Below are 21,625 nucleotides of genomic sequence, written 5' to 3' on the forward strand. Positions count from 1 at the left end.
TTAGCTCAATCTTGAATATATTTAAATAACTCACACTCTATGGTCCTCTACAGTAAAGAATTCCACAGATTCACTACCTCCTGAGAGATGAAATTCCTCTCCATCCCTTTTTCTAATTATGCAATGACTTATTCTGAGATTATGACCACCAGTCCTGGACTCTCCTATAACATTTCCACATCTACCTTACCAATTCCCCTTGGCATCTTGTATATGTCAATAAGTCACTTTTTGTTCTTCTATATTCCAATGAGTACAGATCCAATGTGCTTATTGTCTCTTCACAAGACAGTCCCTCCACAGACGTTATCAGGCTAGTGAACCTTCTTTGTACTGTGTCCAATGCCAATGTATCCTTCCTTAGATAATGGGCCCAAAACTTTTCACAATATGCCAGTTGTGGTCTGACTAGCACCTTGCGTAGTTTTAGTTTTCCAGGAACATGCTGAGTCTCCCAATATGATTCAAAGATGATAAATGACCATTTAATTCAGGTACAGCAAGGCTGCAAATATTCCTACTGGAATCATGAAATTAGGGATGGGGGTGGAAGATAGTGAATGTGTTTTTTTTGTAAAAAGTGTAATAAACATGTAAAAATCCAAACCAAAGAGCAAGATAATTTACAAGCTGAAAGATTTAGCTTTCATGTGAGCCTTTATGTATGTTTACTTGTTTGGGCAATTAAAATACCTGAAAGGTGTGGTGTTTAATGAAATGTCAAAGCAGCCCAATGTAACCTTCAAATACATCCTATCGGCAACTGAAGTTCACATCTACAATGAAAGTACGAACATTAACAATATGGCATTGGATAATAATTACTGCAGTTAAATTAACTAAACCTGACAACTGATTATTTCCATTAAGTGAACAGAAACTAGAAGCCACAATTCCTTTCTCGCTATATCTATTAATTACCATCTGACCATTGTCACAGCAAGTGGTTTTATTGTGTCCAAGTAATGATTTAAAAATAGAAAACCATGCCAGGGAATGATAATGCAAAAAAAATGCTGAGCCAGTGAAGAAAGAATCGCTGCCTTGCATATGGAAATACAAATATGAACAAAAACACAGGCAATTATAAGACAATTTGGTAAAAGTGATTACAATTCTAAGGGTTGAGACAGAGAAAATAGAAACAACCTTTTCTATTGGTTGGAAAATCCAGAATGAGGGGAAGGAGGTTAATGCAACACATTAAATTAAGATAGCAGAAGCAATTTATTTATACACAGAGAATGATGTTCTGTTGAATGTTAGCAACTGGAGAAGAGAACATGTTAACTTTTAGGAATGGATGACATAGAAGAATGAAGGAATAGGGGATAAAAGGGTAAAAGGTCACAACTTGGATTAACAGTATTGCTTGTATGGAGGATAAACAATGATATGGATTGTTTGGTCATGTAGTAATTTTCTGTAACTTTAGAAATGGAGACAGGAGGAAAAGGTTGATCAAAGATGCGAGTGAGTTTTAAAGAGGGTAACGCAGGTACATTGGGAAATGCAGGAGTGAAGGATTGAAGTGTTAAAATTCCAGAGTTAAAAATCACAACACTAGGTTATAGTCCAAAAGGTTTAACTGGAAGCACTAGCTTTCAGAACACTGCTCCTTCATCAGGTCACAATCACCTGGTGAAGGAGCAGCACTCCGAAAGCTAGTGCTTCCAAACAAACCTGTTGGATTATAACCTGGTGTTGTGATTTTTAACTTTGTACACCCCAGTCCAACACCAGCACCTCCACATCATAAAATTCCACACTGGGTGATCTAGGTGGCTTAAGGCATGACTGCCAAAGATCAGTCTGAAGTGGTGCTGCACAAGAGAGTAGAATCAGATACAAAGTTGGAATAAGGTGACAGCAAGGAAGAGATTGTTAGGGTGGGGGTGGTTGGAGATTGTAGGTTCAGTCCCTGAGAGGGACTAAGTGAGGAAACAAGGATGAAAGTAGTAGCAGACTTGCTGCAGCCAAAGTATATCAGTGAGGGAATTCAGATTGTATAGCCATTGTGAAGTTTTGCTCCAATTGCAATATTATGTCCAAACATTTGAAGACTTTTTAAAATATACTTCTGATTGTACATTCCTAGTCTAGTTCACAGCTTTTAATTCAGTAACTCGATAATGTACAATAGTGCCTCATTTATCTCTGGTCATCCCTTCAAGGTTCCCTGCACCACTGCCTTTCTGCTCTACTCAACCAACTGTTGCATGGCTTTAGGGCAGTTTTCTTTCTATATTTGCTCCAAACTGTTGGCTGTAAACTGTTAAACGTGGTCATGTAATTTGTAAATGTGTGTGAAATTTAGATGATGGAATTTGGCTTTAAATAAAAGTGTGGAATTAAGAGTCTAATGATGACCATGAAACCAGTGTCAATTTTCAGAAAAACCCATCTGGTTCTCTAATGTCCTTCTTGGAAGGAAATCTACCATCTTTACCTAGCCTGGCCTTCTTGTGATTCCAGACCCACAGTAAGATCGTGGACTCTGAACTGCCCTTTCGATGGAAATAAATGCTGGCCTAGCCTGTGGTGCCCACATCCCATGAATGAATATAAAGAAAAATCTGATTTCCTATTTAAGCCTATTATCTCCACTTATCTGACTGCGGATGACATGCTGAAGATCTCAATAAATCTTGATTTCTGTACTCCTCCCATTAATTTCCAAATATACTGTCGTAATAGGATGTAGACCATCATGAGTAGTGGATTTGTCAGCTTTTAGTTTAGCTCATTAATTTTGCCAGTTCTTTTGCTTGACTAATATTAATCACTGTAAGTTCTTACTCTCATTAGATCCTTCATTCTCTATTATTTCTGGTAACTTGTGCTAAGATGATAGACTCAAAATGTATGTTTAGTGTCCTGTCATTTCCTTATCCCCCATTCTAATTTCTCTGGTCTCTGCCTTTCAAGAACATACATTTACTTTTGTTGCTCCCTATTTACACACTGGCCAAAGTTCTTAAAATCTGTTTTATATTTCTTTCCAATTTACTCCTACTCTATTTGCTCTCCCTTTACCAATTTCTTGTTTACCAGTAGCTTAATACTTCTTTGGCAACATGATAAACTGCTTCTTTTAATCTAGTATTTGCTTTAACGTATCTTATAAAATAGGGGCTACAATCCTTTAGAGGGTGCAGGAGCAAAGGGACCTGGATGTATATATACACAAATGATTGAAGTTGTCAGGTAGAGAGAGGAGTAAGTAAAGCATACAGTATCCTAGCTTTATAAATGGGTGTTTCGGGTACAACATAACGGAGGTGATGTTGAACTTGTTGAACTTGCACGACCCTTGTTAGATATCAGCTAGGGTATTGTGTACAGTTCTGGACATCATAATACAGGAAGGATGCGAATACACTGGAGAGAATGCAGAAGTGAGGTACAAGAATGGTTCTAGGAATTAATAATTTCAATTGTGAGGACAGTTTGAACATGTTGGCACTGTTCCCCTGGGTAAGAAGGCAGTTAAGACAAGATAGAACACAGAACATCACAGGCCCTTGATGTTGTGCCGACCTATGGAACCAATCTGAAGCATATCTATCCTACACTATTAGATTTTCATCCATATGTTTATCCAATCACCATTTAAATGTCCTTAAAGTTGATGAGTCTACTCCTGTTGCAGGCAATGCGTTTCACGCTCCTACTACTGAGTAATGAACTACCTCTGACATCTGTCCTATATCTATCACCCCTCAATTTAAAGCTATGTCCCCTCGTGCTAGCCATCACCATCTGAGGAAAAAAGCTCTCACTTTCCACCCTATCTAACCTCTGATAATCTTATATGTCTCAATTAAGTCACCTCTCAACCTCCTTCTCTCTAATGAAAACAGCCTCAAGTCCCTTAGCCTTTCCTCAGAAGACTTTCCCTCCATATCAGGCAACATCCTAGTAAATTTCCTCTTAACCCATTCCAAAGCTTCCACTTCCTTCCAAGAATGTGGCGACCAGAACTGTACGCAATACTCCAAGTTCAGCCACACCAGAGTTTTGTACAGCTGCAGTATGACCGTGTGGCTCTGAAACTCAATCCCTCGACCAATAAAAACGAACACATTGTATGCCTTCTTATCAACTCTACCAACCTAGTGGTAGCTTCCAGGGATCTGTATACAAGGACACAGAGATTTCTCTGTTCATCTGCAATACCAAGAACCTTATCATTAGCCCAGTACTCTGCATTCCTGTTAGTCCTTCCAAAGTGAATCACCTCACACTTTTCTGCATTAAACTCCATTTGCCAACTCTCAGCCTGGCTTTGCAGCTTATTCATGTCCCTCTATAACCTGCAACATCCTTCAACACTATCCACAACTCCAGCGACATTAGTGTCATCCACAAATTTACTAACCCATCCTTCTACGCCCTTATCAAGGTCATTTATAAAAATGATAAGCAACACTGGCAACAAAATAGATCCTCGCTGTACACCACAAGTAACTAAACTCCAGGACGAACATTTCCTATCAACCAACACCCTCTCTCTTCTTTCAGCTAGCCAACGTCTGATTCAAATCACTAAATCATCCTCAATCTCATGCCTCTGTATTTTGTGCAATAGCCTACTGTGGGGAACGTTATCAAATGCCTTACTGAAATCTATATACACCACATCAATCATTTTACCTCATCCACCTGTTTGGTCACCATCTCAAAGAACTCAGTAAGGTTTGTGAGGCACAACCTATCCTTCACAAAACTGTGTTGACTATCCCTAGTCAATTTATTCCTCTCTCGATGATTGTAAATCCCATCTCTTATAACCTTTCCCAACATTTCACCCACAACCGAAGTAAGGCTCATTGGTCTATAACTACCAGGGTCGTCTCTATTCCCCTCTTGAACAAGGGAACAACATTTGCCATTGCCCAGTCTTCTGGCACTATTCCTATAGATAATGACGACATAAAAATCAAAGCCAAAGGCTCTGCAATCTCCTCCCTGGCTTCCCAGAGAATCCTAGAATAAATCCCATCCTGCCCAGGGAACTTATCTATTTTCACATTTTCCAGAATTGCTGACACCTCCTCCTTATGAACTCCAATCCTGGCTAGTCTCGTAGCCTGTATCTCAGTTTTCTCCTCGACAACATTCTCTTTTTGCAGTGTGAATACTGATGAAAAATATTCATTTAGCATCTCCCCATCTCCTCAGAATCCATGCACAACTTCCCATTACTCTCCTTGATTGGCCCTAATCTTTCTCTAGTCATTCTTTTATTTCTGATATACCTGCACAAAGCTTTAGGGTTTTCCTTGATCCTATCTGCCAATGACTTCTTATGTCCCTTCCTGGCTGCTCTTAGCTCTCTTTAGGTCTTTCCTGGCTGAGCCTTCACATCTCATCCTAACATAAGCCTTCTTCTTTCTCTAGACAACTTCTTTAGTAAACCATGGCGCCCTCTCTCGAACACATCCTCCATGTCTGACAGGTATATACTTATCAAGGACATGCAGTAGCTGTTCCTTGAATAAGCTCCACATTTCAATTGTGCCCATCCCCTGCAATTTCCTTCCCCATCTTATGCATCCTAAAGCTGGCCTAATTGCATCATAATTGCCTTTACCTCAGCAATAACTTTTGCCCAGCAATGTTTACCTATGCCTTACCATTGCTAAAGTAAACATAACCAAATTATGGTCACTATCACCAAAGTGCTCACCTACCTCCAAATCTAACACCCGGCCAGGTTTATTACCCATTACCAAATCCAATGTGGCCTTGCCCCTTATTGGCCTGTCTACGTACTGTGTCAGGAAACCATCCTGCACACATTGGACAAAAACCCATCTAAAGTAGTCGAACTATAGTATTTCCAGTCAATATTTGGAAAGTTAAAGACCTCATAACAATACTCTGTTACTCACGCTCCTATTCAGAATCATCTTTGCTATCTCTGGAACTATTAGAGGTCTATACAAACTCTCGATAGGTCGACCTTTCCTTTCCTGTTTCTAACCTCAGCCCATATTACCTCAATAGACAGGTCCTCAAACATTCTTTCTGCCACTGTAATACTGTCCTTGACTAACAGTGCCACACTTCCCCTTCTCTATTCTTACTAAAACAGCTATATCCCAGAAGCTGCAACAACCATTCCTGTCACTGCTCTATCCATGTGTCCAAAATGGCCACAACATCCAAGTCCCAGATACCAACACATGCTGCAAGACATCTCACAGAGGTTTCCAAAATCACTAGTGGGCTGGATGTAACAGATTGGGAAAAACTGTTTCCACTTGTAAAAGGAACAAGAGCAAGAGTGCATAGATTTAGAATGATTTACATAAGAAGTAAAGGTGATTGAAAAAAATTTTTTTTTTGCAATCTGCATTAATTAGAGTATGGAATGCACTGCCTGGAAATATTGTGGAGGCAATAGAGGCATTCAAGAGGGTATTGGAAGATTATTTGAATAAAAATCATATGCAAGGGATCGGGGTAAATTAGGAGAACGACACTAGATATCAATGCTGGCTTGAAGAGCTGGTGCAAGGAGGATGGGCCAAGTGGGCTCCTTAATCATTGAGTTATCGAGCTGTACAGTTTGCAAACAGACCCTTCAGTCCAAATTATCCATGCCAACTGGTTACCCTAAATTACCTAGTCTCTTTGCCAGCATTTGGCCCATAGCCCTCTAAACCTTTTTGTGATTCCGTGAGCTAGTTAGATTGGACATAACAATTTTCCAAGAGAGATTTTATTCTTTAAGGGAATGTACATTTGTTGAGAATTATGATATTTCAGAACATTTTTACCAATGTTTATCTACTGTTACATGATGCTGTAAGGTGATGCACTTTGGAAGTCACAAGACAAGACTGTACTCAGTGAATGGCAGGACACTTGGAAGTTCAAAGGAACAGAAGAATCTTGGCCTGTTCACAGATCGCTTAAGGCAGCAGGACTGGTTAATAGGGTAGACAATGCAGCAAACAGGACATTTGCCTTTATCAGGAGAAAGTGAGGATTGCAGATGCTGGAGATCAGTCAAAAAATGATGGTACCTGACTGGCTGTGCTTTCCAGCACCACACTTTTTTGACACTTGCCTGCATCAGCTGTGGCATACATTATTAGAGCAGTACAAAAATCTTTTGTTTGGCCACAGTTGGAGTACTGTGTACAGATTTGGTCCCTGACTACAGGAAGGATGTGATTACACTTGAGGGGTTACAGAGGGGTTTACCAGGAATGTTGCCTGGGATGGAGTTGTTTCCCTCAGAAGAGAGTTAGGATAAAGTCAATTTGTTTTCTTTACAGCAGAGAAGGTTGAGGGAGTCCTGATTGAGGTGCATCATGACTATGAGGGGCATGGACAGGGTGGATAGAAATCAGTTGTTCCCTTTAGTTGAATGGTCAATAACAAGGGGGCATAATTTTAATATGAAAGACAGAAGGTTGAGAGGAGATTTCAGGAATTTGTTTTTCACCCAAAGAACGGTAGGATCTGGAATGCACTAGAGAATATTTAAGAGGAGAGACCTCATAACCTTAAAAAAACACTTGATTGGGCATTTGAATTGTCATAAAATTGAAGGCTTTGGGCCAAGTGCTGGAAAGTGGGACAAGTAATGATTTAGAGCAATTTTTGTAAGTGCAGATCCATAGGCCAAAGGGATTAGATGAGTCTATGATTAACCAGATCCTTCTCAAACCTAAGATGAAATTTTATTACATTATGATTACTGTTCCACAGAGAATGCTTGACCATATGAAAATTAATAAATGCAGTACCATCAGATAAAACTGGGTCTAAAATAGTCTGGTTCCAAAGTTGTTTCTTCCATTTATTGTACATGAACATGTATTCCATCAACTTGTCTTTTTCACCCTGACTTTTGAAACTCGCTTCATCCATATGAAAATTATAGACATTGCTCTATTGTATTGGTCTTGTTTCATGCTCTTTTAATTCCTTGCCTCATATTCTGTCCAGCACTAAACTAAGTTGGGTGGCTTTTATTGTCACCAGCATTTTCTGACCTTTGTTATTTCCTTGCTCCATCCATATTGATTTTATATTCATATTTTCTAGGCTCCCCCTACTGCCTTTGCCTTCATTCTTTATCATTTCTTTCTTACATCCTTTATTATCAGGACCAATCTGCCTCATCCGCGATAAGATAGTTAGAGCGCAGTAGGAGGCCATTCAGTCCATTATCTGTATGCCAACTCTCTGCTGGTCTCATTCCATTCTCCTTCTACATCCTGGCAAGAGTACTCTCTTCACCTTAGAAAACCCCAACTATATGGTCACCATCACGTTCTCTGGTTAAAAAATAGCTTCTTTTCATATCGCCTATTGGTACTTTTGCCAATCACTATAAATGAAGTTGTGGTGTTCTCAGGCCTGCCAGTGCAGACTCCATAGGCTAAAGGGCCTCTTATGGTTAGATATAATCTAGAACCTGATGATCTTGAACACCTCTATCAAATTTTCTCTCAACTTACTCATAGTTAAGGAGAACACCACCAGCTTCTCCAATCTATTCATCTAGATTAAATTTCTCAGCCCCGGAATGACTCAAAGGTGAACCTTTCAGCACTCTTCCCGAAGCTTTCATATTCTTCCTAAAGTGTGCTCAATAGTAGACAAAATACTCCAGCAGTGCAGTTTTATAAAAGATCATCATAACTTCTTTGTTTTGGCACTCAATGTTGCTACTTCTAAAATACAAGATCGCATAAAACCTTTTAACCACTTTCCCAAACTGCTTTGCCACCTTAAAAAATTGGCATAGACAAATTTCCATGTCTCTCTGCTTCTGACTTGCTTTTAGAATTGTATTTTTTATTTCATATTGCCTCTCTTTGGTTTCCGAACAAAGGGTATCACACCCATATTTCTCGACATTAAATTTCATCAGCTAGGTGCCCACCCATCCTACCAGCCTATGTCATCATAAAGTTTATCTCTAGCCTTCTTGCTGTTTACAATACATCCAGGTTTCATACTATCTGAAAATTGTGAAACTGTGTCCTGTACATACAAGTCTAAGTCATCACTGTAAGAAAAACATGGTCTCAACTCTCAATATGGTCTCTCAACTCCATGACACATCTACTCTAATAAGCAATTGTGCACAACTTATTTTTGTTTCCTATGCCTCAGCCAACTTTGTATTCACACTGTTCACTATCCCTTTTATTCTACAGGCTTCAAACCTTTTGACAAGTCTATTATATGGTACTTAATAAATTGCCTTTCAGGAATTCATTTATCCCACGCCAAACACAACTCATCTATCATTTCTGTTACTTCATCAAAAAAAAATCAAGGTTTCTGGTAAAAGCATTACAATTAACTAGTGGTGCTTATACGTGTAAAATTATCTACCTCCCAACCAGCAGTAAGTACGTTACAATTCACAACTTGATTAGTTGCCACACTACTTCAATATATTGAAGTGAGACATGAACAATATCTCTGGCAAATTAATAATACAGCAAAGACTCTATGTTGAGACAAATGCACAGTATGTTAGAACACTTTACAAGATTAGATAGGTAACCAGAATTATGCATCTAATTTTACACTAAATGTGTTGTTGTATCTTCAAACATGTTTTTTTCATATAAAATCATTCTGAATTTTCTACTTATTATGTTTATTGTATGGATGACAGCAAACTCGCATTTGAATTAATATTGCCAACTGCAAAGATCGAATTTCTTAATGCAACAGCTCAGACTAGTCCAATCATCATGGTCCCTCCCTACTCTATGTAGACAATACAGTTCCTTAATAGGAATAAATTGTGCAAATATTTCAGCCCCAGGAAATGTATGTAACCAATTAACTTACTACATTACACAGCAAACATATTAAGCAAAATATTTAGGTAAAAACCAACTAAAGTGCATCTTTACACTTGAAAATGTATCCTTTTACAAAAAGATCAAACATTACAACAGGGCTCTTTGTTCAGTTTTTAATCTGGCATACACTTAAAGCAGCATCTTGTAAGCATCAACAAGAAGTCTGGGCTGTTTCTAACAGAAAGTACAGTTTATTAAACGGCACGCTGCCAATTCACTCTGGTGACCTTTAATTTGGCACAAGTGTTCTTTACTAATAGTAATCCAGACTAAATAACTACATGGTTCCAGAAATTAGATTCTTAAAAGGTATTTATGCTAAATGATCATATATTTTTCTTTTGAAATACAGTGCTTGTCAATTTTGGAAAACAAGAATTCACAAAATATAACACAGGGAGTCTCTTCTGGTTCCTTGAACTAGGTTTTAATGACAACTAGTACTCATCCCATTTTTCTGTGCTTCCTATGAAGATTGTTTTTAGAATTAATATCTGGAAAGAACCTGAATCATCCATTTGGTGCTTTTGAGAAGGAAATGAAAGTCTGAGAAGTGATGAAACTATTGCTTAAGAGCACAAGCAAAGCTTCAATATTTTAATTGTTTTGCAGACAATTCAAATAAGGCAAATAATGCTTCAATTCTGCTTTTTTATTGTTATTGTGACAAAGGAAGTAGATCTATTTTAATAGAACTAATTTACAATTATAGTCATTAAAAAATTACTAAAATGGCCAGAATTGGCAGCATAGCTTGGAACAATTTTTTAAAAATCCATTGTTGGCTGCTGCTGAGATATGACTCTACAGATGCATCTACTGAACACATGACAAATCATCACATGTAAGTTCACTGAGTGAATGTCAGCAGCTATTCAACCATGGAAGGATAAGTAATTAGGAGCAGTAACTGAAATGATTCCAACTCCCCCACCCCTGTACCCTATAGGCAAGGGGTCTCAGAGTCAAATTGCAGCCATCTTGACTATTTTTTATTAAGTCAGTTCAGGTTGGAAATACAAACATCATTTCATTTCAGACAATGTAATTGCTAGTTGAGAATTCAACAATTACAACTGAGCATAATTGACACTGAACCATTGAGGTGCCTCTGGACAATGAGTGGCAACACAGGACAACAATAAGCTGGTATCCAACAACGAATTCAGAAAATGTAACAAAGGGAATGTCTTCTGGTTTCTTGAACTGGGTTTTAGGCAATATGGACAGGATATTTTGGAACCATGTCCGTTAATCTGCATTCATCTATCAGAAAAATTAGACGTTACAAAGAGACTGAAGGTCTTACAATGAAAGAGATAGAGGCATCTAAGTAGGGGTGTCCTGACAATTTGATGGCAGTAGTTCTGCCAATAATAGTCAGATGAATATTTTGAGGTTTATAATGGGAGACTGGCAAGGAATACATTAAAATAATTTTGGAAGTGACATAGCCATTTCTACCGGTTTCTGCAGAAATGGAGCTGGACTGTCAAAATGATCCCTCTCACATATGTAGAAAGTTGATACATGATTTTACAAGATGTTTGATGCACATATGCACCACCTATTCCAAGCAATTGCTTGTCATCAGTTCTACTTTATGTCCTCTACTGATGTATAGCTATTCCATTTCTTATCAACTCTATGAAAAAAAAACTCCTATTCAAAATTTTAATGTTCTTGAAAGTCATATTTAAGGAATGCAAATACAATCTGATGTGAACTAAGTTCTTAAGGACATGCATTTTTGTTAATCAATCATAACTATTTTCAAAACAGAACAAATTGTATTATTTTTCATTGTGTTTATGAAGTTCTCTGTGACTAGAGATAGGGAAACATTGCTGACATAATCTGTCACTTTCTGCTGTCTTCCCAACGTAATACTAACCAGGAATATGTTAGTACATTTTCCATTGACTGTGATGGCACCTATGCACATACAGCATTTTATTTTCTCCTTTAATAAGTTACAAAAGCACTTACATCTGTTCCATTGCTGACTTAAACATGACCCTGGGAATCAGATTTTACAAATAAGCTTAAAAAAGATATCTGCTAAAAGCAATGCTTGGACTTAACTTACCGAGCTCTCCTGCAGTCTTAACGTCAATGTTATCATAACCACTGCCTATCCGTACGATTATTCGTAATGCTTTGAACTTTTCCAGGTCTTCTCTTGTTAGAGTAATATTGTGGTACATTAGTGCTCCCACTGCTTCATTTAGAACCTACAGAGTAAGAGAAATTATTATTCAACTACAGCAAGTAGTTAAACTTCAGACTTTATGAGGACTTGATTAGTGCCTCTCAAGTACAGTTACAAACAGGCATGGGAAAAGCACAGCATCTGAGGATCAGAGGAGTAGACATTTCAGCATAAGCCATTCATCAGAAATGTGAGGAGAGGGTAAGGGGGCTGAGAGATAAATAGGAAGGTGAGTGTGTGGGAAAGCACTAGATAGATGCAGGTGGGGGGTGATGGTGATAGGTCAGAGGGAAGGGTGGAGCGGATAGATGGGAAGGAAGATGGACAGATAGGGCAGTTCAAGAGGGTGGTGCCGAGTTGGAGGTCTGGATCTGGGATGAGGTGAGTGAAGGGGAGATCAGAAACTGCTGAAGTTGACATTGATGCTGTGTGATTGGAGGGTCCCAAGATGGATGAAGAAGAGTTCTTCCTCCAGTCAACAGGTGGCTTGACTTTGGCGGTGGAGGTGGCCCAGGACTTGCATGTCCTTGGCAGAGTGGGAGGGGGAGTTGAAGTAGTTGGCCACAGGGTGTTGGGGTTGCTTAGTGCGTGAGTCCCAGAGACATTCCCTGAAACATTCCACAAGTTGGCATCCTGTCTCCCCAATGTAGAGGATACTACATCAAGAGCAACGGACACAGTAGATGAGGTGTTTTGATATGCAGGAAAATCTCTACTGGATGTGGATGGATCCTTTGGGGCCTTGGATGGAGGTGTGGGGGGAGGTGTGGGCACATCTCTTGTAGTGGCAAGGGAAGGTGCCGGGAGTGAAGAGTGGGTTAGTGGGGGATGACGACCTAACGAGAGAGTCGCATAGGGAATAGTCTCTGTGGAACTCAGGTATGGGTGGGGAGGGAAATATACATCTGGCGATGGGGTCTGGCTGTAGGTGGCGGAAATGGCAGAGAATAATGTGTTGCATCCAGAAGTTGGTGGGGTGGAAGGTGAGGAACAGGGGGGTTCTATCCTTGTTGCGGTTGGAGGGGTAGGGTTCAACAGTGGAGGGACGGGAAGCAGAGGAGATGAGCGGGAGGGCATTTATGATCACGGGGGAGGGGAAATTACAGTACTTGAAATTGGAGTTCTGGAGTGGAATTGTTGCTCCTGGGAGCAGATACAGTGGAGACAGAGGAATTGGGAGTAAGGAACAGTGTTTTCACTGGGGTTGGGGGAGGGGTGTGTTGTTGAGAGGAGGTGTAGTCCAGGTAGTTGTGGGAGTTGATGGGTTTGAGATAGATGTCAGTGTTGAGTCGGTCGCCGGAGAGGTCCAGGAAGGGGAGGGAGGTGTCCAAGATGGTCCAGGTAAACTTGAGGTCAGGGTGGAAGGTGTTAGTGAAGTTGATTAACTGTTCAACTGCAAGAAGATAGAACCTCCTGGTCCTCATCTTCCACTCCACTAATCTCCAGATACAGCATAATATTTTTTGCTATTTCTGCCACCAGAGATATATTTCCCTCCCCATGCCTAGCTGCATTCCACAGAGACCATTCCCTCTGCGACTCCCTCATTAGGTCCATGCCCCCTACCAACACCTGGAGGAAGAACATCTCATCTTCTGCCTTGGGACCCTCCAACCACACGGCTCAACGTCGAGTTCACAAGTTTCCTCATCTCCTCTCACCCCACCTTATCCCAGATCCAATCCTCCAACTCGGCACCGCCCTCTTGAACTGTCCTACTTGTCCACCCTCCTTCCCACTTATCCGCTCCACCCTCTCCTCTGACCTATCATTATCATTGCCCACCTGCATCTACCTATCGCCTTCCAAGCTACCTCACTCCCACCCTATTTATCTCTGAGTCCCCTTCCCCACCCCACATTCCTGATGAAAAGTTTACACTTGAAACGTCGACTCTAATGCTCCTCGGACGCTGCTTGACCTGCTGTGCTTTTCCAGCGCCACACTTTTTGATGCTAATCTCTAGCATCCGCAGTCCTCACATTCTCTCAGTTACAAAGGGGCACATATTTGATATTCCAAAACATTGGATTTGAATTTATACAAGGACTTTATAACCAACATCCAGGCAGTGTCTGGACAGAAAACACAGGTACACTTTAGCAGCCATTGCCCCTATTCTCTTCCAGCAAATATAGATACAAAGCATAGGTTTTCTTCTTGCAGACTTTACATTTTTCATTTTGATATTTACATGGGCGAGAAGCAAGTGTCTTGCTCCAGATCAGAGGATATTAAATGCCCCATCAAGACAGTGTCGGTCCTTTACTTCATTAGCAAATAACATTGATATTAATTAACTATGGAAACCTCATCAGAAGCACAGAAAATAGGAACACAGAAAAAGGAGGGGGTCATTTAACACCCCTCCAAATCTGTTGCACCATGTTTTGAAATCATGGCTAATCTTTGGGCAAACTCCACACTTGCTCTTAGCCCACATCCCTTGACACATTTGCACAACAAATATTTATCTACCTCAGATGTTAGGCTAAGCTAGCTTCAATTGTGGAAGAGAGTTCCAAACCTCTACACCCTTTGTGTGCAGATGTGCGTCTGAAAATCTCTACTGACCCAATTCTCAGACTATGCCACTAGTTATAGAATATTCAACAAATAGAAATAGTTCATCTTTATCTACGCTGCCTTTTCCTGTTACTATCTTCAAACAGATCATCTTTTAACTTTCTGAATTCTAGAGAAAACAGGCCTAATTTGTATAATGTCTCCTCATAACAACACTGTATTTAACTTCGCACCATCTAGAAAGTACACTGATCAAACCTTTTCCAATCCAAAGTTAATTACCTCACACTTGATTATTTTGAACTCTGTCTGCCAGTTTTCCCCATTCATTTAGCAAAAAATTACGAAAGTATATCAATAGAGTATCAACTACACTGTCTACACTGCTGCCCAAATATGTGTCAGCAGAATATTTGGATATATGACTTTCTACATCATTATTTAAGGCGTTAATAAATAATATGAATAATTCATGTCGTTAATAAATAATGTGAATAATTGAGGCCCTAACACAAATCTTTGTGGGACACCACTGGTCTCTTCCTGCCAGCTTGAATACCTGTCCATTATCCCTACTTTCTCCTGCCTGCCCCTCAATTAATTTCCCAGACACAATCAGTAATTTGCCTTTAATTCCATGTACTTCTAACTTAGTTAACAGTCTCTTGTGCGAGACTCTATCAAATGCCTTCTGGAAGACCATATAAACACTATCCCCAGATATCCTGCTATCCACTACCTGAGTCACCTCTTCAAAAGATTCAATGAGCTTTGTCAGACATGTCCTACTCTCATGAATCCATACTGGCTCTCCCTGAACTCAAGGTGTTCAGTTATCCTATTACTGGTTTATAGACTTGCACAATTTTCCCACCTCAGATGTTAGGCTAGCTGGACTGTAATTTCCTGGTTTTTCTGTTTCACTCTTTTTAAAAAGCAGAGTAATGTGCAATATTCCAATCCAGAGGGACTACTCCTATGTCTAGGGAACATAGAGTCATAGAGATGTACAGCATGGAAACAGACCCTTTGGTCCAACACGTCCATGCCGACCAGATATCCTAACCCCATAGCTAGGACATATACAATGTGCTCCTTGAACACCCTCAGATGGAAACCGTCAGGTCCTGGGAATTTGACACTGTTTAATTCCATTAATTCCTCAAAACCAATGTTTTTTTTACATTAATTTTATTCAGTCCCTATTCCTGATCGATTATTAATTTCTCTGGCACTTCTGGCAGGCCATTGTCCTTTTCTACTGTAAATACTGAATTAATTATTCAACATGTCTGCCACTTCCCTGAAGTCATTGACAATTTCCCATTTTCAGTCTTCAGCAAATTTCTGACCACCCATTTTGCCTTTCTGTAACTATAAAATGTATTCCTACTGATTTTAATTTCCCATGCAAGTTTTCTTTCATAAACTCTTTTAGCTCTTACAAACTGCTTTGTAGCCCTTCGATGGTCTTTGCATTTTTCCCAATCATCTTCAGACATTTTCGCCACCTCCAAACAGACCCCACTACCAGGGATATATTTCCCTCCCCACCCCTTTCCGCCTTCTGTAAAGACCGTTCCCTCCGCGACTACCTGGTCAGGTCCACGCCCCCAAACAACCCAGCCTCCAATCCTGGCACTTTCCCCTGCCACCGCAGGAACTGTAAAACCTGCGCCCACACCTCCTCCCTCACCTCTATCCAAGGCCCTATAGGAGCCTTCCACATCCATCAAAGTTTTACTTGCACATCCACTAATATCATTTATTGTATCCGTTGCTCTCGAGGCGGTCTCCTCTACATTGGGGAGACTGGGCGCCTCCTAGCAGAGCGCTTTAGGAAACATCTCCAGGACACCCGCACCAATCAACCACACTGCCCTGTGGCCCAACATTTCAACTCCCCCTCCCACTCTGCCGAGGACATGGAGGTCCTGGGCCTCCTTCACCGCCGCTCCCTCACCACCAGACGCCTGGAGGAAGAACACCTCATCTTCCGCCTCGGAACACTTCAACCCCAGGGCATCAATGTGGACTTCAACAGTTTCCTCATTTCCCCTTCCCCCACCTCACCCTAGTTCTAAACTTCCAGCTCAGTAACTGTCCCCATGACTTGTCTGGACTTGTCCTACCTGCCTATCTCCTTTTCCACCTATCCACTCCACACTCTCCTCCTTGACCTATCACCTTCATCCCCTCCCCCACTCACCCATTGTACTCCCAGCTACTCTCTCCCCATCCCCACCCTCCTCTAGCTTATCTCTCCATGCTTCAGGCTCACTGCCTTTATTCCTGATGAAGGGCTTTTGCCCGAAACGTCGATTTCGAAGCTACTTGGATGCTGCCTGAACTGCTGTGCTCTTCCAGCACCACTAATCCAGAATTTGCATCTTTCCCACTAAGCAGGATTTGTACTTTTTTTTTGCATTTTTGTAAGCCTTTTTCTTTTAGATTTATGCTGTCCCTTATTTCTTTAGTTGTCTATGACTGTTCTCCTGTGAAGTGAAGTTTTTCTATAAACTGGTTTTATATTGTTAAATCAAAGAATCCTAGAATCCCTGTAGCGGGGAAAGAGGTTCTTCAGCCCAGCAAATCCACACCAACCCTCCCAAGTGTATCCCACCCAGACCCATTTCTCTATTACTCTACATTCACTCCTGACTAATGCACCTAACCTCCACATCCCTGAACACGATGGACCAATTCACCTAACCTGCACATCTTTGGACTGCAGGAGGAAACCAGAGCACCTGGTGGAAACCCGCACAGACACGGGGAAAATGTGCAAACTCTATACAGACAGTCGCCCGAGGCTAAAATTGAACCTGGGTCCCTGGCGCTCTGAGGCAGCAGTGCTAACTACTGAGCTACTGTGCCGCCCATTTCACCATGCTGCCCGTTTCTTTACACATCTTCCACTGATCTTCAGTTGTTTTACCCACAAGCAGATTTTCCCAGTTTACTGTGGATAGTCTCTATCTCACCTCATTAAAGGTGGCCTTACCTACATCTAAAATTGTATTCGCTGATTCATTCTTTTTGCTTAGAAATGCTATATTGAACCCAATCACTTTATGATCACTATTTTGTCATTGCAATAAAATGAAGGCAATGTTATAGAACTGCAGAGTTCTGTTTTCTCCCCCCAAGCAGCAAACCATAACTGAGAAGTCAAAACCATGCAGAAATTAGGCTGACAATTTCTTCACAATATCATAGTTAATAAAAATTTTGTATAAGTTATCAGCTAAAAATGTTTTAAATTAGTGAAAATAAACTGAATTTGTGAAATTAACACTACATAGGATTCCTTCAAGATGCTAAGTATTGATAGGTGTACTGGCGTAAAAATAAGTGGCTCTGTGAAAGTCTTGCCTGTAAAAGTCTTGCCGAAAGGAAATTGTAATAGATTGTTACATTTTTAGCACTTCACTAGGTAGTTTACTCTTCTCAGTGCTAACCATCAGACCTGTAAAATGAAACCACGCTCTCTACAAGCTGCAGTGAGACTTGAAATGTGCAACATCTGGCAATATACTGCTGCCCAGAGCCAAACAGAAACACTTGTCAGTCTATTTAGATCACTCAATTGACACTACACAGTTTGTCTTTGCCCAGACTTCAATTAGCAGCAGCATAAACACTGTGAGTCAGCTTATAAATTGTGAATCAGATTTATTAAAAGTAATAAAAAATAATTAAAAGTCGTAATTCCACTTTAGTTAGGAATCAATACAGCTAATTCTACTTGATTACAGAATGTTTAACTCCTCAGCTAGAAAAATAACAACAAATAAAGATATTTTGCTAACTCTTAGTTATAATGAATGTAATGCATGAATGAGGTTCGTTCACCAGCAAAGAACCTATCTTGATTGGCACAGAAAATCTGAATGTGGTTGGAAAGACAGACATGTGCTCCCTTTGATGTTGAAAACTAGAAAACAGGAAATGAGCTACCAAAATGAGGGATTTGCTCAAAATCTTCAGGAGAATGTGGATAGAATGGTGAAATAGGCAGTCATGTGGCAAATTAAAGTAATGCAGGTAAGTGTGAAGTGATGGATTTTGAGGGATCATAGAATTGAATCCCTACAGTGTGGAAGCAGGTCATTCACCCCATATCGACTCTCCAAAGGGCATCTCATCCAGACCCACCCTCCAACCATGCATTTCCCATGGCTAACCCATCCAGCCTATATATCCCTGAACACTCTGAGCAATTCAGCATAACCAATCCACCTAACCTGCACATCATTGTGCTGTGGGAGGAAACTGGAGAACCCAGAGGAAACCCATGCAGACACAGCAGAATGTGCAAACTCCACACAATTGCCTGAGGCTGGAATTGAACCCAGGTCCTTGGCGCTGAGGTGCAGTAGTGCTAACCACTGAGCCACCATGCCACCCCAAATAAATGTTGCAATTCAACATAAATTAAATGGAACAATTTTACATGGGGTGCAGGAGGGGGAAAGAGAGGTGTGTGTAGGTACACAAACCAGGTGAACAAGCTCAGAAGGCCTTTAAATCCAAGGCATTGTAGATAAAGCACAAAAGCAAAGAACTTATGTTTTGATTTTCTCAATCACTAATTAGGCCACAGCTGGAATATTGTGCCCACATGGGATTCTTCACTTCACTTTCAGAAAGATGTCATGAAGCGAGAGAACACACACAGCAGAGGTACTAGAATGGTGCAAGGATTGAGGGTTTTTCGGTGTGTGGAGAGACTACAGAAGTTCTGATTTAAGCAAAGAAGATTAACAAGTGATTTAACTGAAACACTAAAAATAATGCAGTGTTTTGATCAAGAAGGCGGGAGAAATATTCTGCAATGGCAGTAGGATTGGTAACAAAAGGACAGATATAGGTAATCGGGAAGGCAAGGAGCATTCTTTTAAATGCAGTAAGCTATTTTGATCTGGACGTCTGAAAGGACATCGGAAACAGATCCAACAAAAACCTTCACAAAGGAAACTCAATATATAATCAAAAGGGAAAAATTAATGAATGGATATGGAGAAAGCAGGTTCATGGGACTAAATGAATAACTCTTTCAAAGGGGGTCAGAACAAATGTGATGGGCCGAATGGCCTCTTAGGGTCATATAGATGTACAGCACAGAAACGGACTCTTTGGTTCAACCCATCCATGCTGACCAAATATCCTAAATTAATCTAGTGTTATTTGCCAACATTTGACCCATATCCCTGTAAACCCTTCCTATTCATGTACCCATTCAGATACCTTTTCAATTTTGTAACTGTACCAGCCTCCACCATCAACTCTGGCAGTTAATTGCATATACCCTCCACCCTCTGTGAGAAAAGATGGTTCCTTAGGTCCCTTTTAAACCTTCCACCTCTCAACTTAAATCTATGCTCTCTAGGTTTGGACTCCCCTACCCTGGGAAATAGACCTTGGCTATGCATCCTATCTATGTCCTCATGATTTTATAAACCTCTATAAAGTCACCTCTCAGCCTCTGCTGCTCCAGGGAAAACAGCCCCAGCCTATTCAACCTCTCCTTATAGCTCAAACCATCCAACCCTGGCAACGTCCTTGTAAATCTTTTCTGAAGCCTTTCAAGTTTCACAATATCTTTCCTATAGATTAGATTAGATTATTTACAGATTGGAAACAGGCCCTTCGGCCCAACGAGTCCACACCGACCTGCCGAAGCACAACCCACCCAGACCCATTCCCTTCATTTACCTCTTCACCTAACACTACAGGCAATTTAGCATGGCCAATTCACCTAACCTACACATTTTTGGACTATGGGAGGAAACTGGAACACCCGGAGGAAACCCACGCAGACACGGGGAGAATATCAGTCGCCTGAGGCGGGAATTGAACCCGGGTCTCTAGTGCTGTGAGGCAGCAGTGCTAACCACTGTGCCACCCTGAATTGAATATATTATTCCAAAAGTGCCCTAACCAACATTATGTACAGTTGCAACATGACGTCCCAACTCCTGTATTCAATGCACTAACCAATAAAGGAAAGCATACTAAACACGTTCTTCATTATCCTATCTACCTTTGACCCCATTTTCAAAGAACTACGAACCCGCATCCCAAAATCTGTTTGTTTGGCAACATTGCCCAGGACCTTACCATTAAGTGTATAAGTCCTGCCCTGATTTGCCTTTCCAAAATTCAGTACCGCACATTTATCTAAATTAAACTCCATCTGCCACACCTCGGCCCATCGGCCTATCTGACAACATTCCCTGCACTCTGAGGTAACTTTCCTCACTATCCACTACACCATCAATTTTGGTGTCATCTGCATATTTACTAACCATACCTCGTATATTCATATCCAAGTCATTTACATAAATGACTCCTGCTGTGACATTGAAACGGAATTCTCCTTAACTTCATCTGGTTGTTAGACCCAAATCCATTCCTCTGACTCCAAGCAGTAACTGACTCATTTCAGTACAAACCAAGCACAGAATCAATAGACCCATTTGATGAAAGCTCACAGAATCTGCATGAGCAATAATTGATGACCTCATCAATGACACTTACATCCTGTGGGCAAATTAATGTTTTAAAACCTCGGTATCCTGTCATTTACGTACATACCTCACTTGTGGGAATTCATTGTACCTATGTATGTTAGGTCAACGTAACACTGAGAAATTTGACTTAGCTCCAAATTTCACCACCGTCTGGAGTCATACCTTTTCACCTCAAAAGGGCTGTAGAATTTCAGGTGGCTTACTGAACAAGGCTTACATTATTTGTTTTCATTCATTCATAGGATGTAGATATCGCTGGCTGAGATACTTATTGCCTATCCCTTGTTGCTCTTGAGAAGGTGATGGTGAGCTGTCTTCTTGGTCTGCTGCATCTATTATAATTAAATTATCATAATTTCCTGGGTCATTAATCAACAGAGAACTAAATATATGACACTTGACTTAGCCAATCATTTGGGTTCAGATATACCTGCAAAGGAGACCTAAATAACTTATGTAACCAATGCAAATTCAGTCTGCTCTAGACTTGGCTAATATAT

General features: G+C 40.5%; 1 protein-coding gene across 10 annotated transcripts in view; it reads right to left on the reverse strand.

The window, feature by feature from the left end:
• The window catches only part of LOC140463507 (C-terminal-binding protein 2), a 285,613-nt gene that overhangs the window by 50,246 nt on the left and 213,742 nt on the right, over positions 1–21,625 (reverse strand). For all 10 annotated transcript variants that reach the window (XM_072557560.1, XM_072557562.1, XM_072557559.1 and 7 more), the window contains one exon: positions 11,941–12,085. In XM_072557560.1, coding sequence (XP_072413661.1) covers positions 11,941–12,085 — 145 coding nt within the window. The remainder of the gene's footprint in view (positions 1–11,940; positions 12,086–21,625) is intronic.

Source organism: Chiloscyllium punctatum, chromosome 38 (assembly GCF_047496795.1).
Source record: "Chiloscyllium punctatum isolate Juve2018m chromosome 38, sChiPun1.3, whole genome shotgun sequence".
Lineage (NCBI taxonomy): Eukaryota > Metazoa > Chordata > Chondrichthyes > Orectolobiformes > Hemiscylliidae > Chiloscyllium > Chiloscyllium punctatum.